Source organism: Silurus aristotelis (assembly GCF_946808225.1).
Source record: "Silurus aristotelis genome assembly, chromosome: 14".
Lineage (NCBI taxonomy): Eukaryota > Metazoa > Chordata > Actinopteri > Siluriformes > Siluridae > Silurus > Silurus aristotelis.
Genome location: NC_139587.1, coordinates 27,537,122 through 27,562,652, shown reverse-complemented (window position 1 = coordinate 27,562,652; position 25,531 = coordinate 27,537,122). Strand labels below are relative to the sequence as shown.

At 41.1% G+C, this 25,531-nt stretch overlaps 1 protein-coding gene and 1 long non-coding RNA gene across 3 annotated transcripts in view; both read right to left on the bottom strand.

The window, feature by feature from the left end:
- Positions 1-25,531, bottom strand: part of met (MET proto-oncogene, receptor tyrosine kinase) — a 62,110-nt gene that overhangs the window by 31,819 nt on the left and 4,760 nt on the right. For both annotated transcript variants that reach the window (XM_083561177.1, XM_083561178.1), the window contains exons 3-7: positions 6,244-6,435; positions 2,902-3,036; positions 1,761-1,940; positions 1,161-1,321; positions 562-664 (exon numbers count right to left, since the gene is read on the bottom strand). In XM_083561177.1, coding sequence (XP_083417303.1) covers positions 562-664; positions 1,161-1,321; positions 1,761-1,940; positions 2,902-3,036; positions 6,244-6,435 — 771 coding nt within the window. The remainder of the gene's footprint in view (positions 1-561; positions 665-1,160; positions 1,322-1,760; positions 1,941-2,901; positions 3,037-6,243; positions 6,436-25,531) is intronic.
- LOC310737106 lies at positions 13,649-14,958 on the bottom strand. The gene is made up of 2 exons (XR_014536759.1): positions 14,156-14,958; positions 13,649-14,054 (listed from the first exon to the last, which is right to left on the bottom strand). It is a non-coding gene; the product is annotated as an uncharacterized lncRNA (long non-coding RNA).

Below are 25,531 nucleotides of genomic sequence, written 5' to 3'. Positions count from 1 at the left end.
CTGTTAGTGTGTGGATTTATTTATTAGGCAGCAAGTGAACATTTTGTTCTTAAAGTTGATGTTAGAAGCAGAAAAAATGGGCGAGCGTAAGGATTCGAACGAGTTTGACAAATTGTGACGTCTAGACGTCTGGGCCAGAGCATCTCCAAAACTGGTTAGAATCTATCAAAAGTGCTCCAAGGAAGGAACAGTGGTGAACCGGCGACAGGGTCGTGGGGGACGAGGCTCGTTGATGCACGTGAGGAGCGAAGGCTGATCCGTGTATCTGAAAATAGCTCAACATACAGCCATTCACTTTTATGAGATGCTCAAACCATTGTTACAACCCAGGTACACAACCTACTTACAGTTCCATGGCCAATACTGGGTCACGACCTGGTATTTGGGGACCCCTGCCTTCCTTATGTCATTTGTTGATTTATATTAAATCCATTTTAGTTAAATTTCATAAATAACAGAAAAAATCCTTGAACTATTATTTCATCCCTCATTTCCCATAAGTTTTCCATCATTTTTCAGGACAATGTATTTGTTTGTTTGTTTGTTTTCGAGAATTCTTACCACGAACGAAAAGCCCTCGAGGCATCCTTCCTCCTTTCCGCTGCGTACTCTGACCGTGCGATCCGAACTGGACCCTTCCACGTGATCCAGGCTGCAGATCAACCTACACGCACAAAGACCAAAACATCTCCTATGACTTAAAACAATAAACAAGCTGGAAATTGTAGTGGAATCATCAATTTGCTAATTACAGCCGTGCATCTATGCATAAACCCCATTGTGTCTATTCTGTCTGCGAAGATTCCCACGGGTTTGTAACAAAGGGACGGCTATGGAGGGTCCCGTCCGGGAGCGTAAGGTCTTAACAGAGGTTACTGTATTTATGTGGAAAAACCCTTAACATAGAAAACATGGCCTTTTCTTCAAAATGACACAGCATTTTCAGATGCCTTTATTCAGAGCGACTTACGTTTATCTCATTCATACTATTTAGCAGCTTAGGGTCCTTGCTTAAGGGCCCTGAGAAACTCAGGTTTTCCTACACCACAATTAAACACAAATGGTGCCAGAATCCGATGTAAAATACGGTCATACTGATACGATAGCAGGGAAAGATCTGAGTTGCCTAAACTGTTTGTTTCCCTTCATCATTAACTCACCGATGGCTGCTGATGTTCTTTTCCATCAGCCTGCACTTTGCTCCGGCCACGTCCACGTCGATCAGCTTGGCGTCGATTCGGTCCTTCTTACTGAAGCCAAAGTTTCTGCCGCAGATGGTGAGGTTGGTGTGTCCTTTCAGTGGAGCCGTTTGAGGAAAGATCTAAACAACACAATAAAAAAACCCTGTTCATCTTTTCTGCTCTACGAGAAGGTGATAAATTTCATGGTGTTGCTAATCAGAGAAAACAGTGTTTTCTTTCCCATTATAAAAAAAAAGGTCATAAGATGCCTGTTTTACGTCTTTTATGCTCCGACACTCATTCTGAGATCTCTTTGTCTTCCAGAACAACAATGTTCTGATATTGGAAATCAATTGCAAGCTTAAAAAGCAGGACCAAAGTTCTCGAAAACCATGGCGTCACTGTTTTTTTTTTTTTTCTTTCCTGACAAAACATGTTTTGAAACAGCCAAAATCAATAAAGGTCAGAGTTTTAGTCAGTGGCCTATTTCATTTGGTAGCACTTATTCTATTAGCTTAATGCTATTGTCTAACGTTGTAACCGTGGCAACACGGTTTGAGGTTTTCGACAGACAGTTACCTCCGAGATGAGAATAGGGCAGGAATCTTGGCTCCAGCTTGAGGCGGTGCACCGAGGCGAACGAGTGCAGAGGTTTCTCTTCCGGCACCATCCACAACCCATGAAGGCAGGAGCGAGAAGACATGAGCTGCAGTTTAATAACTGTTCACAACCAGGCCCGATTACAGGCACCTTATAAACCTGCGAAGGAGAAAAAGAAAGTGTGTGATAAGAGAAAAAACATTGTCATGGTGTTACAAAGTAACATACAGCTGAGCAGTTGAGGGACAAGGGCCTTGCTCAAGGGCCCAGCACTGTCTGCTTGGTATTTCAACATCCGATCCAGAGTCCGATGCCTTAACCACTAAGCTACTGTACCACTTCCCTTGTCACTAGTCAGAGCTTACAAACGGCATCTGTAGCAAACTGCGCAAGCGCAAATATATTTACTGGATGTCGTGAGAAAAGATTAGCAAAACAGTTCAAAACAGGTTTTCATGAACTGTTTATACAGTACTTTTGTGTTTTCTTTCTTGTAGAAATTGCACAAAAACACACAATTTGCCTCAGTTTTAAATCCCCAGAAGATATGAATGCATGAAAAAAATGCAGGAAACCCCGGGGTGATGTGATGAGGTAAATATCGATGCTTCTGCTGGGGATGATGTATGTGGAGGTTCAGTTGTGGCTCCAGTGAAAGGAGACGTGTTGAATTGTGTTCATTGGGTTTCGTGCTTTAGTGATGATGTTTATTCTCTCTGTATGAGATCCTGTGTGTGATGCAGCGCTCTGTTTTACTGCACCTCTCTATAATACTGATGCTTCCTACAAACGTCATAATGATTGGATTAAGGGTTAGATTGGTTCAGGTTGGACCCACTAAGGGTCCAGGCCTCCCTCATCAGCCTTTCTGTCCTGAAGACGTAGAGGAAAAACTTCATTCTTTACCTCTGCTTGGTATACAGAGACTCCTTCCATAATTTTTTATGCTACTATACCCTTATTATAGAAACAATAGATTAGATTAGATTAGATTAGATTAGATTAGATAGTCTCGAATAACAGCAAACCGACCTCCTTTAGGATTAACAGATGTGCACTATAACCGCCTAAAGATACAAAAAAAGAAACAGAAATGTTAAAACCATTAAAGATCCTTCACCTTATTTCCTGTGACCAGCAGTAAGGAGGCGTCTGGGCTCTGTGGAGACATCACAGCGACTTCTGAAGAGACGGGGAGCGTGTCCAAGAGGAAGTTCACATGCGGCTCCGTGTTGCCAAAACGGGAAACCACCACCTGCAAGAAATGCCAGCGAAGTGACATGAATGACCTCTCGCAGCGAAGCCCTTTTGTTCTCGAGACTGGAATGCAATAAAGCACGTTTTTTTTTCTGTTTACGTTAAACGGCTGCGTGAATTGTTGATGCGATGACATTATTAACCGGATCGTTTAACTTGTCGTTTGTGTCTGAGGAAAGTGTTTTTCTCGCTCTTGGGGCTTTTAAAGGGCCAAAAAATGAATCTCCTGTATCCCTGGTTACTTCAGAAACCCTAAGTAGGATGTTTAAAAAAGAAGAAATTACAGATTGCGCCCTGAAACTTTGCTCCGGAGTGATTTAAAAATCAAAGGATGATGTAATCCAGGGATATTGTAAAAGGGTCATGCACTGCTTGCTGCGGCTCCTGTAATAAGCGCTGTTTTGCTCTGCTTCAGGGGAAGATGATGGATTGAAGCGCGATGACTGTAGATGATGGCAGGGAGTGGGAGCAGACAAAAGCCATGGCCTGAGGCGAGAGAAGACGTAAACCCTGCTGCTGATGTGGCATGTTGGGAGGTGTAAAACATTCGCTCTGTCTTCATGCACCTGGACTTAAATTTATCATCCCGTGGTTAGGCTGCAATTACAGCCCTCTGAGCGAGACCCGGTCTGAATGGAGCAGCACGGCACATGGCGCCCTGCTTCAACGCACCTGGCCTGAGTGTGTGGTGAGGTAAGAGTGGTGTGTGTGGGGTAATTAGAGTGTAAAAAAGTGTGTGTGTTTCTTAATACAAACTGTGGGAAAGTGTCCTGTAGAGGCATTTTGTCTGAAAATCACAGAGGGTCCCGATGTTAGCATTCCATCAGCGGTACACAATGACTAGCGAGCTGAAGGAGTGTGTTTTGTGCTGACAGGGAGAAAACATCAGTGTGTAGAGGAGTGTCACGCTACAGAAAAATGTCAACAGTTTGACATTTTCGTTCAACCGATACACTTGTTGATACCAGACACATAGAGGAAAGGAGGCTGCTGTTTGTCTGGATGCCTTCTTTAAATACATATATACATTCATACACATACTGTATTTATATATATATGTGTGTGTGTGTGTGTGTGTGTGTGTGTGTGTGTGTGTGTGTGTGTGTGTGTGTGTGTGTGTGTGTATAGACAGACAGACAGACAGACAGACAGACAGATAGATAGAAAGATAGTCTACATATAGAGGTACACATATAAACTATATATATATATATATATATATATATATATATATACACACATTTATAAACATATATACACACACACACACACACACACACACGTTCACATATATGATGTGTCTGATGAATATCAATAGCTGAGTGAAGCAACATCACTATATTCAGTATCATTAGTGAATTTAAAACCCTGATAAAGTTCATAAACATTTATTAAAATGACGTATCCAAATTCTTTCGTTTGTTCATCATCTTTTGTCACAGTGGTCTAGCGTTTGTGTTTGTTCATTTTTGTAGAAATTGTACAATGTGTTATAAATAGTGTCTACTACAAGTGAAACGATCTGATTTGCTGGTGTAAATGTAAAAAGTAAAGGTTCACACCAAGCAATTTTTTTCCTACACTAAAATCCAGCACTACAGCTCGAGTAGCAGCTCAGCAAAGCTGTAAGAAAACCAGACAATACAGTGGTGAGTGGTGACACCAAAACCGATGGTGAGAGTTTCACGCTGTTTCTGGCTCCTGATACACACACAGCACTCTGACATTCGCTGCACATTTATGGCAAACCGATCTTTCCTTTTTCTCACTCGTTCTGTGTCTCATCTGGTCTCTGAGTGGGACAGCTGGTCTAACGCATGCCCATTCCCAGGCCTCCATGTCAATACAAAAGGGGCAAGAAAATGGGGCAGGAGGGGGGAAAAATGTCAAAAGGAAAAAAAAAAAAAAGACCCAAGAACCAACGACAGCTGCAAGCGTTCCAAGAAAATGCCGTATGAGGACGTGTCATCGAAGCCCAGTGCTTACTATTAACGCTCCGTTCTAGTTCTCTACTCCATTTCCGTGCAGCTGTCACCCTCTCTGCACCACTCATTTCTCAAAAACACAAAAAAACCTCTCTCTCCTACTCGATATACACAACTCTGAATAGGACCGTCAAGAAGGAGACTTCGCTTTAACCAGAAATAGCGAGTGTTATTTTATCTTGTCAGGGTTCCTCTGATGAATGAGTCGAGGAACGAGGAGTTAGACGTGAATTAAAATACACACGCGACTGAGCCTGGGCTGACGTTTGAGCGAGTGTCGATTAGCCAGGAGATCTGTTCGAGCAGATGTGTGATGAGGAGGCTTTTCTAGTGAAGTATCACAGGTCAGGGATAAAATTAAAAAAGGAACAAACAGGAAAGAGACGTGTTCTGAAACCTGGCCCTGGTTCCTGGACGCTTTCTCTATTGGGCCATTTGTAGTAGTCACAAACAAGCATCCTGCTCAGGTCAGCAAACACACATACACACACACAGGTCAGAGTACCCCTCGAGTACAGAGAGTTAAGGGCCTTGCTCAAGGGCCCCAAGAGTAACCCAGAGCCTTGACCACTGAGACTCCACTTTATACATACATTCTTATTTACAGCATTTTTCACAGACACTTTTATCCAAAGTAACTTACATTTTATCTCATTTATAAAAATAAGCATCTATAGGGTTAAGGGCAGCTAGTGTGGCAAAGTCCAAATTCTTAATTATCTCTTTGTATATCCCTGTCATGTCAGGAAGCTGGTGTCAGAGATGAAACAGCACAGTGGGTTAAGGGCCCTGCTCAAGGGCCCAAGAATGGCAATAACTACCAATATATTTGAGCAGTTGAGGGTTAAGGGCCCAGTAGTAGCAGCTAATAATTAATAATTAATAATAATTAGATTTTCTTCCATGTCAGGGTTTTTTTCAAGTTCTCTTCAATTAGAGACCACTCTAAACAGCTGGGGATGGTTCCACCTCAACAGCCTGAAGATTCATGAAGTTGCTGAGAAACTCAAAAACGTTGAGGGTGGAATTTGGACTGTAATTAATACTAATTAATACAAACTTTATTAGCACAAGGCAGAATGGCAGCATTGAGGTGTAACTAATGTAAACCCAAACCACTCATGATACTGATTCTATCTCAGAAAAGTGCATTATCAGATCATTTATCAGTTATCGTATTGTCCTAGAACTGATCTTAACATGACTATCTATCTCCTCACCTGGATGACTCTCCCGTCCGCGGTCCCGAGCGTAGCCACGGTGTGTTCCTGCACAGGCACCACGGCGATGGAGGTGAGGAGAACTTTTCTGAAGCGTCCGTTAAACCAGTCTTTGCGCGGATTGGTTCCTTTAACCTCCAACCTGTAGCCTTTGTCATGCTTCCCGCAGCCGAAGGAATCGCCGACTGAGCTCTGCAAACAAACAACAAACAAGATCCTCAAAACGTATGACAAGGATGATCTAATCGAGAGGTGTAGATGATAAGTGTTTCGTCTGTTTTCAAGTCGCCCGTTAAATTTGTTTAATGGACTGAAAACAGAAAATCATGTTTGTATCTCAAATGCTCCTGCTCCTTGCATAACCGAGCTAAGCCAAGCTTTCCTGCCACATTTGGACGCTTGCGCTTGCAGATGGCAGGAGTTCGTGAGAATTTGGGAGGAATGTAGAATTCTCCTGCTGTCCAGCTTTCTTTGGCTGGGATCATCACAACCTGTGGAGCTTGGTGGCTGTTTCCTGCATAGTTTAAGGAACACATGCAGAGTTCGAATCTCTAAAGTATTCACTAAGAAGAATTAAGGAAAAGAATTATGTCGAATCTGAAGATCAGGCCAGAAGAATCAGGGCACCTCACTTCTCCAGCCACACATGGTTCCTCCCCCCAAAAAATTGTAAGCATATAATTGTATCAGACTTCTTTCGGAACATGACGTTTTTTCTGTACCTGAACTATGGGACCCAAACCTGTTCCAGCATGGCAATACCCCTGTGCACAAAGCAGCTTCATGAAGATCTGATTTCCACGGTTTGGACCGGAAGATCTCCTTTTGAACACCTTTGAGATGAGTGTGAACACTGACTGCACCCCAGGCCTCCTCACCTCACCTACATCAGTACCTGACATTACTGACACACTTGTGTCTGGATAAATCCCTATAAAATCTAGTAAAATATCTTCAGAGAAGAGGGGAGCTTATTATATGTGCAAATGGGGTCTTAATGGGGGATATGATGCTCAAAAAGAATCTGATGGTCAGGTGTCCATAATCCTTGTCTATATTATGTATATATTTAGCTTCTTTGCTTTTTTGTCTGGAGTAAAGGGAAGAAATTAAAACACTCTTTTTAAATCTTCTCCAGTACGGTTATTATTTTTGGAACTTTGTTCTTTATACAAATTACTTATAGCTTTTTATGAAGTTGTTCTGTAGTTTGATTTCAGTTTCTCATGTAAAATATGTTTCAGTGTTCAATACTGACAAAATACATTTCATAATAGTCGATGTTGCAATAAGTTTATGTATTTTGAGAAGCGGTAAGTAATGATTTCGCCTGGTTTTTGCATCGTAACTATTTAAATAAATAATTGTTGACAATATTGATAATATTTTAATGGTCATCTCGTTTTTAGTTTAAATGCTTCGTCTCATTTTAAAACAGAATATATAGCGAGGACGATTCGTAAATTAAGAGGAATTCTCTTGTTTTTAAGATCTTAAGGTCTTTTAATTAGACTAAATCGACTGCATGGAATAAGTGATTTAATGGTTATTTTGAGACATTTTGTTCTTTTCTTAAGCCTCAATATGTTAATCATGCACTAATTTATGCATTTAATTCTTTATTTAGAGGGATGTTTCTGCAGTGGTAGGGAGGATTGATGAACAGTAAGTTGGACTGTTAGAATTCCTTTGGTATTAGAAAGGATTGGTCAGAATTCCTTTGGCATCAGAAAGGAGTGGTTTTGAAATTCCTTTAGAGTCATGGAGGAGTAATCAGAACTCTTTTGGGAGTGAGTTTGATTGGTGAAAATGGAAGTGAAAGTCATGTCCTATGAACACACCCAGTTTAGAGTTTGCTTTAAATGAATTCTGATGAGGATCAAACCATAACTGGGTACGATGGAATGGTTAAAAACTATTATCGATTTGAAATACAAGAACTGATACATTTATCACCCATTACATTTATATGATTGCATTACAATGCAGCTCCAATGAGACATAAAACTAAAAGATTTTCCAGGTCAGAATTTACAGGTCGATGTGAAAACAAACTTGTGATGATGGTAACTCAGGCTACGTCTACACTTAAACCGGATACATTTGAAAGTGGTGATTTTTGTCTAAAAATGCACTGCGTCCACACTTTCATTGTCAATCGTTCCCCAAATTTGCTCATCCACACTGAAACCGCTCACGTCCCTGTACTGGGCATGAGCAAAACGTAAGACGCTTCGACCCACGTCATTTCCACCCGCCGTTTATTTACTTTCCCGCTCTTCCGACAACGACCAAAAAGTCGCCATCGAAGAAAAGAAAGCCTCCGTTGATTCCTTTCGTCGGTTTAAAACGCAGTGTGGATGGAAAGCCAAAATGGAGCGAAAATATGAAAGCTCACCTTCAGACACAAGGTGTCTGTCCAAACCACCTGCTATCAAAGGTGGAGGAAGGGGCAGAAACAAGGCTGGTCAAGCTAACACACAAAAATCCAGCATGAAGGCCAAAGAGTCATCAATTATTAATGAAACCAGACCCTGGCACCAGAGCCCATGACTAAAGGGCTCAACCAAGTACAGCGAGCAGGCGGTTAATGATTAAGAGCGGGATCACAACAACTCAGCTGGTGTATTGTTACTCTGTAGAATAGCAGCGGCAACACAACTACACAAAAGTTCATAAGGGCAGGAGAAAAGGCAGTTTGCCCGACTGCCAGCCAAGCTGGGGTAAAAAAAAAGCAACAATGCAGAAGGCTGCTTTACTTATAGCACCAATCCCATAATTCTATTCAGAGACTTCTTTTTACTAGCGCTTTACCACGGTGAGTAAGACATTTGAGTCACAGCCATGACTCCACTCAGAGCGAAACTCACAACTCCATTCGAGGGCACGTCTCAAAGGGGAGCTTTGAAGCTGCAGAGAACAATACAGCCAGGTGATAAATCAGGCCAGAAGAGCAAAGGGGCCTGCTCCTGTTACCGGCTCGAGTGGACTCCAAGCAAGCCAGAGACACGTAAACAGTACCACATCCAGGTGTGAGGGAACGAGAGTGGCCGGAGAACTGTGGTACCGCTTCCCCAGATACAACCCGATGAAAGACAGAGGAATGTCCTCGGCAGACGGTGTGATACGAGGTGAAGAAAGACGTGTACGAAGAGGCAGACCGGTGTGAAAACACTGCTTTGATGCGGCCTCATCCGATATAAAGTGAACTCTGAATTTGTTTGCCTCATCACCCCCAGGACCCTGTTGACGGAAATAGCGGTATTTTTTCTGAGATAGATAGAAAAGAAAAAATGTGCATTCCTCGTCTCCTGCGTAGGCAAAAGGAGTGGATCAAGGGTTGCAAATGAAAAGAAGAGTATTGTTTTGACAGGCTTCAGCAGCTATTACTTTGAGACTTTCTCCACTGAGGAGGGTCAGTCTCAGAGGGACTAATGCTGAAGAGCTTACTTTAGGTTATTGGGTTTTGTGGTATCGGGTTTCTCCGTGTCTCTCCTTACTGCTTGAATTTGACTTTTCCACCCATATTTGGTTCTTCACCAAACTTTTAGCACAAACTTAAAGGTACACAATTGTATAGGACGTTATTTGATGCTGTACCATGAAATTTGTTCCAGCATGACAATGACCCTGTGCACAAAGCCAGCTCCTTGATGATCTGCTTTCCATGGATTGGAGTCAAAGATCCCCTGCTATATATTGAACAATGAATGTGAACGCTGACTGCACCCCAGACCTTCTCACCTCACATCAATACCTGACTTTCCTAACAGACTTGTGGCCAAATGAATCTTTAATAATCTCCACATTATCTAGAGGAACATCTTCTCAGAAGATTGAAAGTTATTATAACATCAAATGGGGACTAAATGTGGATTAGAATGCTCAGAAAGGACTTTTTCTTGCAATGTCACGTGTTATATCACTGAAAACCTCGTTTTATGGTTATTTATAAAGCTAATACACGTGACTTCATACAAATTTAGAGCTTCTGAAATCAGAACGTTACTTAAGAGGAGTTTCTTTCTTTTTATGCACATATTTTTTTGCATGAATGTAAATTAATTTGATACGTTATTTTGCATCATGAACAGTGAGTTTTTTATGAGAAAATAAAGTAAACACAAGTCTTTATATTGCTGGCAATCGGACACAGTTATGTTTTTTTCCACGGCGGGTATCTGATATTTTAAATCCTTCAAAATACTACCCTGCAGCTTGTGTTATTACTGGGTGAAAACCCAGCTCTGCGGTAAAAGCCCTGCACAAAAGTGGCTCCGGTGTAACATTTAGAGCGATTCATATTGTGCCCAGCACAATGGACGGCTGATAGGGTTACTGAGAGCCACCTCTGGTGTTTTGCAGCTTTACGGCCTCTGGCGTCTCCTCTCCGAGGCCTGATCTGGGTGTAAGGAGATCTGAAGGGCAAAATGTCACCTCCACATGTTCACTGATCTCCCTCAGGCTCAGGTACAGTGTGACGGAGTTACCTCACAGCTGGAGCGTCCATGGGATTGCAGCGGTACTCGAGCACGACGCAATGAGTTGCCCTCTGGGCTGAAATAACATGACATTTTGACCCTGGGCAGCTCAGTCTTAGCTCAGTGTTGTGGTAGTAGGAGGGCAGCTCCACCTGCACAATACAGAGCAACCCAGCTCGGGGGTTGGTGGAGTTTCTTAGATTACTGGGTCATGGAGATCAGCAGGGTGGGGGTAATTAGAGAAGCGGGTAATATGGTCGGATTAGAGCAGGGGGAGTTAAAACACTTGGAGCTTTCTTAACGGTCTGCCTCACAAATTCACATTAAATCACACCACCGTGTGAATTAATAAAACATCTGGAGATCAGCAAACCTATTCCACATCTATTACATCTACTGCATTTGGGTTCTTCCAACTCTCCTCAGCTCGACTTGTAATGTCCAGTCAGCCAACCTAAAATCTATTACTGTACCTTCCTACAGAAGCTCATGTCTTTGGTTTAGACTGCTGTCTTCAGGATTAACCAGATACAAATTGAAGCATCTGAATGCTGAACAAATCCAACACAATCCACCTCAAGATCTGGTTTTTAGCACAATATTAAGAGTCGGTGAATGAATCATTTCCTGCTCCTGGTCAAGACGGCTCATACACTACATTACCGAGGGTTTGTGGACACCTGGTCATAATACACACAGAAAAATCAAGGTAGAGGAATGTACCTAAAAGAGAACAACTGCTTTGCCGTTTCAACTGTACGCTGACAGGGTGAAGCAATGTAGCTCTGAACGTTGGTACATGTTTTTACCTTCTTGTTTGTACCTCTGAAAGTACATTTATGCATTAATTACCATGCAAGTGTACTTTTCACTCTAGATATTACATTTTTTCTGGCAAATCAGTTCAGTGAAATGTCCTGGAAAAATATCAGGATGTAATTTTAAACCATACCAGGACACGAAGATACAGTTCTATCACTAGAGGTGCATGAATGTTCTTTTAGAGGTAAAACATGAAGGCACCAATGTTCAGAGGTACATTGCAAAGGATTTCTACTCTAGGTACATTCCTGTTCCTTGATTTTTCTGTGTGTATGCACTTTTTGAGAAACGCATTCCACATTATTTCCAATTTGTTCTTTAAATTCTATCCACTCTCCTGGTTAGATGTTCTACAAGATGTGTTAGTAGGGTCAGGTAGTGATGTGGGTGAGAAGGTGAGGAGGCCTGGAGTGCAGTCAGCGTTTACATTCATCCCAAATGTGTTTAATTGGGTTGGAGCTCTATAGCAGGAGATCTTTTACTCCAACACATGTAAAGCAGATCTTCATGGAGCTGGAAGAGGTTTGGGTCTACTTGTTGCTTGGGAGTGGCAGCTTGGTGTGGCTGGGATTTGAACTCAAGACCTTCGAAATCTAACTTCCAGTGCCTTAAACCACTCATGTACCACCTCCTTGTTCACTTGGTTCTGCTTGTTATTGTATTTTTTTTTCATAACCAATCAAATTTCCAACTTCAGAACTCTCAGCTCATTGTCCAGTTGATCATGTTATTCCTTAATCAGGAGGAAAATCAAATAACGGCTGCTAAAACTAGCAGGTCTGCGTTTCATTCGAACTCTGGAACGAGAGCTTCCGCAAGTTAATAAACACCTTCAAAAAACACCAAACCAAAGGAAAACCTTTCAGTAGACGTGTTTGTCTTCAAACCCAATACTCCAATTACTTTCAATTTCTGTTTCCTCATGTAAATATTAGTTTGTTTAATAGTGTTGTTTTGTATTAATATACTGTACTGTATATATTTGTACTGAGTCTTTGCTTTATATTTGCACATTTCTTGCTGCTGTAACATGGAAATTTGCCCACTGTGGGATGATTAAAGGTATATTTTATCTCTCTTCCCACTCGATCCTACAGACCACCTCATACACACACACACACACACACACACACACACACACACACACACACACACACACACACACACACATACAGTTCTGTCTCTCGGTTGTAACACTTTTTTACTCTCCATTATTAACTAGCTTGTGTGTGTTTTTCATTGACAAAACTCCAAAGCTAGCAGTGTCAGATTTCCCCAAACCATAATGAAGATGCTAATCAGCCACAAATAATGTCATGTCATGTCCTGTCATGTCTGCTATTTTGAAATATCAGGATTACAGGCTACATAAATTAGATTCATTGTTATTTTCCATTCTTTAACATAGAACTTTAACAGATTTGCATTGGTAAAAACCGATTTTCTTTTATTTACATGTGATTATTAGTAGATGGGCCATAATTATTATTATTCAGCAAGTGACAAATAATTTGCGACCAATATTTGATATGTAGATTTCTCCTCGCTAAACTGTTTTTCGATCGGGTTCAAAATGGGGAAGTAATGTCGGTTCTGTTCACTTTTTGGAGATTTTCTCCGTTTTGATTACGGAGCAATCATAGGAATCACACACTTCAATCAAATGGCATGAAGTCAGTGGTGGATGAAGTACACAAACCATGTAGTTAAAGTAGAGACACTCAGTAAAATGTGACTCCAGTAACAGTAAAAGTGTCCCTTTAAACTTTCACTTGAGTAAAAGTACAAACGTTTTTGCCTTAAAATGTACTTAAGTATCCAAAGTACTGATTTATTATAACTATAATGTTCCTGTTATAATTTTTATCACAAGACTCTTTAATCACCTCAGTTTATGTGAAAAGACTCGAATGTGACTCTCAGCACACTGATCTATTAATAGAATGATATTAATGACTCCAACACTGATTGATTTCTATTACAATCATCATGAACCCAAAACCTTCTTTTCAACTGTTTCAAAAAAAAAGTGTAAATTGGGTCTCGTGTGTTGCTCCTCCACGGAAGGTAATAGTAAAACGGGAGTATTTTGGAGGGAGACATTTAAACAGGACCTGCTCGGAATTTTATTTCATTCTTAAGGAAAAGGATTTGAAGTTTCCTCTCTGGTCATGAAGGTACAAACTGAGAAGAAAATACCAGAGGCAGGAGAGACTTTAAAAATAAAGCTGTCCTTCACTGATACACGGTTGATGCCGGATTCGATTTTCCACTTCCTGACATAAAGCTCGGTCAAGTGATGCGGAGTTTTCCCGACTTATTTATCTCCTGAGCCGTAAACATCCATCCAGTTCTAGCAATGCAAACGAGAAGGGATGATCAGGGCGGCTTGCCGAACATCGTTTTTGCTCGTCGGAGCATTAGCTTAAAACGACCATTCGTTAGAGCAGCCTCGGCGTAAAGATCCCCCTCCTCCATCCGTAATCATGCGAGTGACGGACACAAAGCCTGGCATGGAAGTAAAAAAAATGGTATAACATTTTAAACAGCAAAGCGAAAAAAAAAAAAAAAAGTCTTTGCGGTGCTCCAGAGGAATCAATTCCACTTACGGGTAAAGGATTGGAAGCCATTTTTTTGGAAGCCTCTTTGATGATCTCACGCTCTTTGATGACTGATGGTGCAAATTGTGTCTTTAAATGAAGCAGACGTTTGAAGCGGATTTTCTTTTCAGTGTAACCATTTGCAGGAACCTCAAACTTCTGCTCTCAATTGTGGGCTAATACAATTCTGTCTTTTTTTTTTAAGGACACGTCTTACCAAATTTGTAAAAACGCAGCTCTGGCCCAATAGACACTTTTTGAAAATATCTCTGTTTACATGAAATTGCGCCGGAATGTCATGCAGCGTTACGAATAGCGACGTTAGGAACGACGCTAAGAGCTGCGGATCGAGCCGTAGAGAAGATCGCTTCGTTCGCTCATCCGCCTTACTCCTGTTTATGATTACCTTCTGATGGAAACAAAACACGTTCAAACATAGAGACATACAGTATGTGTGGCCTGATGATGAGGTCACACACTGCTTCAGCTTACACACCAATACAAGATGTTTCTTGGATATTATCTGATATGTGTGGGTTTTATAGCGCTGGAGAAACGGATTCAGGGGCAGTACAGCATTCCTGAGCTCTTACACCAGGGGAGTTGAAGCGCAAACGTGTTACCAAATAAGAAGTCACACACACGTGAACCGCAAAGTGACAACAAAATACAAAAAAATCCACTCACACACATTCATAACACACAAACTTCCCACATTTTAGGCAGAAATTTACTTAACAAGTTATTTTTAGTAACACAGAATTCTGCTTCAAAAAGTCTAAATGCAATGAAAATACACTGTATGGGCAAAAGTATTGGGACCATGAAGATATGCTTTCCATGGGTTGGAAGATGTGGAAGATCTCCAGCTATTGGTGCCCTAATATAAAGTAATGAGTATTTTAGACATAATTTAAAAGTGGTCATTTTCTAGATTGTGGAAGAGAACTTCAAAGATGAGGAGCAGCCCAGCTTAATGTCCAAGACCCCACTGTGACCAAATGAACAGAAGGTACAACAAGGGAAAGATGAAGAAGATCTAAAAGGATCTCCACAAAATCTAGTGGAGCATCTTCCCAGAAGAATGGAGCTCTTTATAACATCAAATACAGACCTTCCTCTTCTTCTTCTTTTTTCGGCTTCTCCCATTAGGGGTCGCCACAGCGGATCATCCGTCTCAATACTACTCTGTCCTCTACATCTGCCTCTGTCACACCAACTACCTGCATGTCTTCCTTCACCACATCCAAAAACCTCCTACTTGGTCTTCCTCTTTTCCTCCTTCCTGGTGGCTCCATCCTCAGCATTCTCCTACCGATATACCCCATGTCCCTCCTCCAAACCGGGAATATGACGTTCAGAAACCATAAACCAAACTTATGGTCTGATGTTCACAAACGTGTTGTTTTTGTTTTGCTTGTTTTTCAGTGTAGGTTCAAACAAAAAAGATTTCACACTGAATTCACATAAATACTCCCTCTGAGAATTCCCAGGATCCCTAAACACCCTTAGGCAACAGATCCCGTCCTCCTGGTGCACGATATCAGAGCTTCAAAAAGAAAAGAAAAGAAAAAACAGCTATCTAAAGTCAACAAGCGCCACTTAAAGGAGAGCTGCCAGTGACGTCGGGATTATTCGGTGTTGTGAAAGGCTCGTAGTGCTCGAAGCGCTGTCTCATTGAGGCCTGATGTCAACAAACCACTTTTCTTCGGCTGTAAATCTTGTAGCTGAGTGCAGCAGTTCTGTGTGCGTGCATGTGTGTGTGTGTGTGTGTCTGTGTGTGTGTGTGGGTGTATGTGTGTGTGTGTGTGTGTGTGTGTATGTGTGTGTGTGTGTGTGTGTGTGTGTGTGTGTGTGTGTGTGTGTGTGTGTGTGTGTGTGTGTGTTCATACTCAGACCGGACAAGTTCAGTTCTACAAAACACAACGTGGGAGGGACTGAGTTTCCTCCACACGCCTCAAGAAGGCCTGTCAAAACAAGTTCACCTCAGGTGTGATTTAAGAGTAAGTCCAGCGTGTGCGTTTGTTTTACAACAACGGTAAAGTGCAGTAAACATGCCTTCAAAATCCTCAAATCCATTTATTTGATCGATTTATAGAGACATGTTCCGTGTATACAGATTAGAAAGTTGTTGTTAGGAAGTTTTTTTACATTTATGAACAGAGTGGGAAAGTTTAGGAAGTTTTTTTACATTTATTAACAGAGTGGGAAAGTGCCCCATAGGGTGCTTCGACGTGCAAGAAAATGATGATGACATGACCTCTAGGTGTCATAACGGCAAACAAAAAAATATGATGGAATGCCCCTAGGTGTGAGAACATAAAGAAAACATAATAAAGTGCCCTCTAGGTGGCCCTAACAATAGAAATATCATGATTAAGTGCCCTCTAGGTGGCCTAATAGTAGAAAAAAACATAATAATGTGCTTTCTAGGGTGGCATAACACTGGAGAACATAAGCTCAAGTGCCCTTGAGGTGCCATAACAGTAAACAAAGCAGAATAAAGTGCCCTCTAGGGTGCACTAACAGTGTAATCACCACGATGAAGTGCCTCTAGGGGCCCTAATAGTGAAAACATAATAAAAAAAGAATAAATTATGAAATCTCCTCTAGGGTACCATAACAATAAAGACCATATGGTGGCATTCCCTCTAGGTGCCATAACAGTATAGAAAAAAGTCACCATGATGAAGTGCCCTCTAGGTGTCCTAAAAAACATGATAAAGTACCCTCTAGGGGTGGCACAACAGTGAAGATAACATGATGACGTGCCCTCTAAATGCCACAACAATTAAGAGACCATACGATGACATGCCATCAAGGTGTCATGGCAGTGAAGAAAATATGACAGAAATAAGAACCCACGATTGTGGTATAACAATGATGACCATATGATGACATTCCCTCAAGGTGCCAAAAAAAAGTAAAGGAAACAGAAAAAGTGCCCGCTAGGTGCCATAACAATAGAAAAAAAAACAGAATTATGTTCCCTCTAGTGTGGCTTAACAGTTAAAATATAATGATGAAGTGCCCTCTAGGTTCCTTAATAGTGGAAAAAATCATAATGATGTTCCCTTGGTGCCATAACAGTAAAAAAATCAAAATGAAGTGCCGTCTAGAGAGGCATAACAGTGAACATACAATGAAGTGCTCTCTAGGTGTCATAACAATGGAGAAAATATGATGAAGTGCCCTCTAGGTGTAATAACGGTATAGAAAACATGAAGAGCTTCCTTTTAGTGTGTTCTAACAGTGGAGAAAACATGATGAAGTGTCTTCTAGGACGCCTTCCCAGAGGATAAACATTCGTAAATGCCCTCTAGGTTGCTCCCCTTATACACAGAAAAATGTGATAAGATGTCCAAGAGCTTTAGGTTTTCCTAAAAATGTCCAGTTATATATTAGCTCTCATACTTGCAAGTCAATAAAATGAAATTCCCCTCAGTCACTCTGGTTAATTTCCTTATTTTCTGTATGTTGCTACGCCTGAGCAGTACATTGTATAAAATGTGGATTTTTTTATCCCCTGGCAACAAACATAAGGTTTAATTTATATCAAGTCACTGGCAAAACACAACGAAATAAACATCCACACTCCTCCGAGAAACAGAGACAGTGAACAGCTGGCGGCTTTTATTTTATTCATATATATATATATATATATATATATATATATATATATATATATATATATATATATATATATATATATATATTTTTTTTTTTTTTTTTTTTTTTTTTTTTTTTATGATTTACCCTTTAAACACCAGCCAGCCATTTTATTAAGCGCTTTGAATCCATGCAGTAAAAAGAAAACAAACATGGCCGTAACGTGTGAAGAACAAAAACGCAGCGAAAACAATGGATCATTGTGCCGAGTTTTCACACTCGTGAAACCACTGGCATCTCATCTATCCGTTTGTTTTTTTTGTTGTTGTTGTTGTTCACCCTTCAGAGGTCTTCTGGGATTCCTGTTTAAAATACAGCATTATTAAAAGCACATCTGTTGTAAAACAACGCCGCACGTCCAGACTCGGCACAAGCTTCGGGTTCGACACCCTGAATTAAATGCCTTAGTAATTTAAAGAAAAAGGTTTTAGCTCTGGGTTTACTTTTAGGGGTTGTTTTCGAAAGCAGGGTTAAGAAACACACGAGTCTTTTTAAATCCTCTTGCGAAGTTCTACGCCGACATGGGGGTGTGACGGATCTAAATGGAGATCTAACGTGATCTAATTATCCAGCTAGTTAGTAGTGAGTGGTGCAAAATAAAGAAACCGTTAAAATGTGGTTTGTTTGAGGAAAAAAAGACAATCCTGTTTTGCTGCATTTACAGCATTTGTTGGACACCTGCACAATGAGGGACCTCTGATCATCTCATTGGGTGAAGGTTAAGGCCTTTTCTAGGGACCCAGTAGTGATAGCTTGGTGGTTTGAGTGAAACTCATAACCTATCAAACTCTTAACCACTTCCTATGCCTTAAAACCAAATAAAGTCACAAAGCAGATTTGGATGTTGATGAGAAAATTAGCGAGGTAAAGCTTCCTGAGTTTAAATTAAGGTAGAAACCTTGAGAGAAACCAGAATTAAAATCGGAAGCTTGAGAGTATTTGCAGCATAAGGTTGTAGGTACTGTATAATGCTGCTTTCTTTGTGTCATGCAGATCATGTCTCACCTTGAGAGGCTCGAAACCCAAATAAAAACAAATTAAAAATGAAAAACACGGACGCCTTGATGAAAGTGTTTTAATAACTGGTCCTTCACAGATAAACATCTGAGTGGCTGTTACTGCTGTTCATGCTCTAGTGATCTTCAAAGCAGCAAGATTGCTTGCTAACGTGAGTAATAACTGAGTTAGTGATTAGCTGCCAGCTGTTAGAAATACCGTCTTTGTATGATGGGTTGTAATGGGACGTTCATGAACAATCATTTTAAACGAGTCTTTAATGTGACTCATGAGTCGTCTCAAAGAGCGATTCGTTAATTTCCTGCTAGACACGCACAAGCAAAGCGTCACAAAATCTCCGGAGGTTATGTACAGGAGACAGAATCGAGTAGTTCATCTCTCAAATCTTCTCAACTCAAGACTCAACTCAACTCAAGGTTTATTGTCATTCTTCCGCATACACAGTATACAAAAGAATGAAATGTCATTATTAACGGACCAATGAACATCAACTGTGAAACAGCAAGAGTAACTATTAAACATAGCAGAGCTCCGGTGCGATAAATATGAGGTTAAAATGTAAGTCGTTCGTTATTTTATCATGTGACTCCCGAAGATGCTATGCTATAGATGCTATATCTTTTTTTGTCACGTGACTCCATTATACACTATTCAGTTATACTGTCAATAAAATCTATTTTATTGACAAATTTGTTTATTCTGATGAACGAGATCTTCCCATTAGTACATGGAGGTAGTAGCTCAGTAGTTAAGGTTCTGGATTACGGCTACCAACAGAAGGTCAGGGGTTCGAGCCCACGTATCCCCAAGGTACCACTCGTGGGCCCTTAAGGAAGGCCCTTAACCTCCAGGAGGGCTGTATCTTGGCTCTGACCACAGCTTCCTTAAATTTTTGGTATATGTGAAGAAGAATTTCCTTGTGCTGTAAAGTACATGGGACAAATAAAAGCTGATTTATACTCACATCTAAAAGTATCCACATTTACATTGTTCACAGATATTCTGCCATGAAGGAAGTGGCAGGTAAAAGCTACATGCTGATGATCTCAATTTTCATTTTGAGGTATGATTTTTTTAACCACCGAGCAGTTAGAAGTTGCCTTGAATTCCTTGAGTATATTTACTGAATAACCAATGAGTCGTAAAACGTCTTTGGTGGAACGAGTGCAGACATTTGACTAAACTATTAATAAACTGTTGATAACTGCAGTGGATTTTTTTTGTAACTGTTTGCTTGCTGCGTGACCTTTATTCTGGTTCATCCAGACCACCATGAAATCGTAGAGGAACAGTAGAAGAACTCGGAGTGTATTTACATGTTAAATAACTCTACTGTTCCCTTGATCAGTTGACCAAACAGGATCTTTTCATGCTCCGCTAAAGCCCTGAATGGTGGTGTCAGGTAAAGCGTGCTCTCCTTTCAGCAGGTGAATAAACTAGCTGAGGTTTAAGTTGGATTGAGAGCTGAGTGACTTGGTGGTGAAAAGAGCGAGCAGGATCGGCTCAGATAAGCTCGTATTTGCTGTTTGCATTGCATGAGATGGGCCTGTGATAACAGTCGGCGCAGAGGCAGTTCACGCAGGATCGAACAGGCCCATTGTGAGCCAGAACATCATTCCTTCTGATACAGGGCTGAATGTACGAACAAAAATAATCAATTCAAGTTAAACCCGATGATTTCATGTGAGGCTTCGCTAGGTTTCTGCGATCTCAGTTAGCTTTTTAAACATTCCTCCAATCCAACACCCCCAGTGTCAGTGAGTCATTCGTAGTAGTTACTGAATAATATGTGCAAGGCGTGTGTCAGTGTCAGGAGGTGAAACGCAACAAAGCTACCGACGCATAACCGAGGAGAAAACAACAAGCTTTGATGAAACAATTTAGGAAAGCAGGAAATTACCAGTGGGGAGCAAAAAAAAACCGAGGAAGTGCGAGTCACGGCGAACGAACGGGACGGATTAGCGCACATGCCCGCGGGCCGAGTTACTCATCAGGTCGACTTGACAGCTTACGCATGTACCTGAATTAAGCCTTACGCAGAGCTGACAGGAATCCAGTGCTGGAAGGCAGCAGAAAAGACGATAGCGAGAGATAGATTGAGAGAAAGGGAGGGAGAGACGGGAGAGATGGGGGGGGGGGTGGATAGATGTAAATAAACAACTTGACGTGACTGCAACAGCATGCCGAAGGAGAACGTTATAAGCATAAAGAAAACAAATGACAGGCTGCATCCGTGCAGGTTTATGGTTGGCCCTTATCTGGTTTATAGGACCTCGAGTCTCCTCACTACACAAACACACACACACACAGACACACACACAAATACTGATATATGCTTTGAAACGTATACTATATATATACAGAATGCATAAAATATTCTGTGAACAATTAAAATTCTAATATTTAATAATGCACACCAATGAAAGGATGATAAACAGCGAAAATTGTTGAGGTAAAACACTGCTTGGTGACATAATGTATAAGAATAACATATCAGAGATAGTTAGCTTGCATAGTACAGCAACAAACAAAAGTAAAATCATGTAAGAAACTGTGAAACTTTTTTTGAAAAGATTTTTTGTCGGTCCAAAATACTATTCCAAAGCCTGCACTTCCAGAATTAGCCATCCCCGCCGGCTGAAAGGGGGATCTTGAGAAGCAGTTTAGCACTAGCCAATCACAGGTGTCTGTAAGGCCATGCACATGGTAGAGTTCAGATAAAATCATGAGTTATGTGAAAGCTGGCATGTTTAAAACTAATTGTTGGGGCGAAACACTGCTATTGTTGGGCCAAAACAATGCTAAGTGTCATAGTGTGGAAGCATAACATAAAGAAGCTAGTTAGCCTGCATCCTGTTCGTAAGATCATGTAACACAGTGGTCCCAAAACCTTTTTTGCGCCACGGACCGGTTTAATGTGGGACAATATTTTCACTGACCGGCCTTTAAGGTGTGGCGGATAAATACAACAAAATAAAATTATACAACCATAAAAACTGGTATTTTTTTAAAATGTAATAATAAACGTGAAGCCACTGTGTTGTTGTTTGTTCATTTTGCTCGCTTGGGGGTTTGAATTTAGCGGTAATGTATTATGTGTTAGCGGCCGGAGCAGCCCCTTTAAGAAGTTAGTGGATGGAGGTAAGACATGTGACCGAGGCATCATGACATGCATCAAGAGTGAGTCATAGACAGATGTGGAGAAGACAATCTGGGAATTTTTCAAAATAAAACATCATTCAGAAGCAGATAATAAATAAAACGGAAATAATGTAAGTTATCTATTCTTTCTGTGCGGCCCGGTACCAATTGGCCCACGGACCGGTGCTGGTGCCGGCTGTTAGCATGTAGCTGTTGAATGTGGAGGGTGGGGAGGGGAATTTTGTAGAAAATCATTAAAAAGTCAGATTCAGAGCTGCAGAGTGTTTGATCTGTTCTCTGGTTGTTAAACTGTTGTGTCTGTCAGGCAACAGAATGTCATATGGGACAGGTGCAGTGTGTGTGTGTGTGTGTGTGTGTGTGTGTGTGTGTGTGTGTGTGTGTGTGTGTGTGTGTGTGAGAGAGATTGAAAATGCGATGTCCTGCACCTGAGACTCCTCCTGGCACCTTGATGTTCGACAGTCACGCAGGGGCAGAGCGAAAGTGTAAACATGCAGCTGCATACAGAACATCCACCTGTTCAGACCGTTGGACACCACTGTGTGTGTGTGTGTGTGTGTGTGTGTGTGTGTGTGTGTGTGTGTGTGTGTGTGTGTGTGTGTGTGTGTGTGTGTGTGTGTGTGTGTGTGTGTGTGAGACTCAGACCGGCTCCGCAGACTTCAGGGTATAATTGCGAGGCAGCTCTTGTAACATTCCTGCACTTGCATCTGCGTTCACGGTCTCGCACTCAGCCATGAGGACACGATAGCGGGAAGAATGAAGAGCGAGCAGGCAGGACACAACAGGCACGGTGCCTTTTTTCCCCCTACAATGATATTTGTTCCTCTGTAAGAACGAGCGAGCACGGAAACCTCCCCATTGCCGAGCCCTGACCTATGCACGACACACAGTTTTGCCACTTTGTACAAACACGAACATGACCAAGCACCAGCAGGCTGCGGCTCGTTCCCCGGCGTGTACGTGCCAGGTCCTAATTACTCCGAACAACCCTCTCTCTTATCGAACTCAGTGTTTACCAACTGTTTGAGCTCCTACAAATGTATTTATTCATAAAAGAAACTGTCGCAGAAACATGTGGTGCACTCAGGGCACGTACGTATCTTATAATGACGTGCAAATTGTTAACCGTGTAAAAGATTAATTAAAGAACACACACACACACACACACACACACACACACACACACACACACACACACAAACACACACCTATAGTCTTCCTTCATATCTCCAAAGACTCTTTAGTTTTAATCAGAAGTCGACTAATAGCGGATTTTACTTCATATAAACATTGACTATCATTTAGAAATGTGGTTTTGCACAATACAGGTTTAAATCAACTTCATATAAATTTCACACATGCATTAAAGCAATTGCCATTTTGTCACCTTTTATGGAGTTTTGTGGGTGTGGCTAAAAGTCCTCCTGTCCTGCTACTCATACAGAACAGTTTCACATTAAAAAACATGTTTTTATATATATATTAGCAATTTTCCATTTGCATAATAAATCAATAGAAAATGTACTTTTTTTGAAAAGTAGTGTGAATGACGTGGGTTATTTATATCCCAGACATCTACTGTGGGAGATTGTCGTTCCTTTGAGCGACGTAAAATCGATCGTCCCGAAGCGTCGGTTTTGTAAGCGTGGGTAGAATTAAAGCGTCCGTCGATCAGGACTCCCTCCGCTGGAATTCTATTACAAACTATAATCAATGGGGTTTCGGATTGGATTTAAAAGCAATCTGGCGGCCTTTTTCCGATGATCAATCCTAATCCGATATTCGTTCAGACTTTTAACGTCAGTTAGTTAATTATGTGCGTACGCTGTACTGATAAGTCACATAAAACATAGTGCTGCACTTCGCTTGTTTTTACAGTCACAATACTTCTTTTTTCATTACTGCGTAATGAGTTTTGCTCAGCAATGGCAAACGGCACAGTCCATCATTTTAGGAGGCTCGTCTTCTCCTTAACGTGAACGTTTTCTTTTTGCGAAACGGACGTTTTTCGAAGTTACTATTCGAGCGAAGGCAATACGTCGAAAAAATTTGCCCCAAAAATGCTCTACACATCTTGAGTTATCCAGAGTTATCCAGAGATAACTTGAATTGAACTAAAATGTTATTGAATCGAATGGAATTAAATTGAACCGAATTGAAAGGAATCAAATTGAATTGAACCAAAACAACATCATGCTTCTATGCCGTATATTGGGTTTAAAGCTAAGGGGGGGTTTGTACATACCGCTCTGATAAGGAGTCGATAAGAAAATGAGTACCTGAGCAACATCTGCCAGGAACGGTGTTATAAACCCAACTGATGGCACCAAGAATTTATCTGCTCCTTAAACAGAACAGTAAAGGTGTTTCCACTTCTTTAAACAGTAACATCGCAGGACAGGGTCCATATCCGTTTGTATCTTCTGTTAGGGGTAATCTCTGGTGTAAAAGCACTTATCTGGGGTCATTAAAAGCGAATTTGGCCCTGCTACATCGCCGTTAAGAGAAGCGATATCAGTCGAGCGGAGGGATGTTTAGAGCAGGAGATATGTGGAACAAAAATATTTAAGGAGCCTGAACAGGGTTTTCTGACGTGACAGATTAGACAGATTGGACTCGTTGAAAAAAAGTGGTACGTTAATGAGGAAGTGTAACAGACGAGAAAAAGAACAGAACTGAACAGAAGGAAAAATTTGCTCGAAGTCTGTATAAAAGAATCGCTCAGAAACCGGAAGACACACAAAGAACACATTTTGGGGTGTTTCAGGTCTCGGGCTTTTCACGGAGATCCAGATAAGATAGTCAAGATGGATTTACAAGTCACCCACGGTTCAAAGAGCTTGAAGAAACCTCTTCGCAAACAGAGCTGAGGTGGAGCAAACAGGACGAAGAGTAACTGAGTAGTGGATAAACATTCTTTTTTTACAAATTGGCATTAAAGAAGAAAAGTAGTAGGTGTATAAAAAGACACTGGAGACACCTTTTATCTCCATTAGAGAAAATCCACTCGTGGTGTAACAATCGAATTCCAGCGTTTTCCAGAATAAATTGTTTCTGACAGATTCAGGGATTCTTAGATTCAAGAATTTTACAGCAGTGTAGTAAAAACAACAATATAAAACAATTTACTGGCTTTCCTTGTCTGATAATGTGTGGGATTTTCTTATCCTGCTCACGTGACTTTTCCAACCATATGTGGTTCTTCCCTAAACTGTTATCACAAACCTCGAGGCACCCAATTGTATTGGACGTCTTTGGATGCGCTGGAATGAAATTTTCTTTTCACGAGAACTAGCAGACACAAACATGTTCCAGCATGACAATACCCCTGAGCATGGAAAAAAACCAAAATGCCAAGTCTCACCGTGTGTGAAAAGTCCGTCTGGAGACACTTGACCAAAGCGGAAAACCGTAACAAGCTCTTATCTTATACTCAGGTGTCCCTATACTTTTGCCCTTACATGTATGTGTGAAGTGACTCGCTTGCATAACCGTGTTCTGCTCTGGGAAGGCATGTGTGTATATCGACAGGTTCCTTGT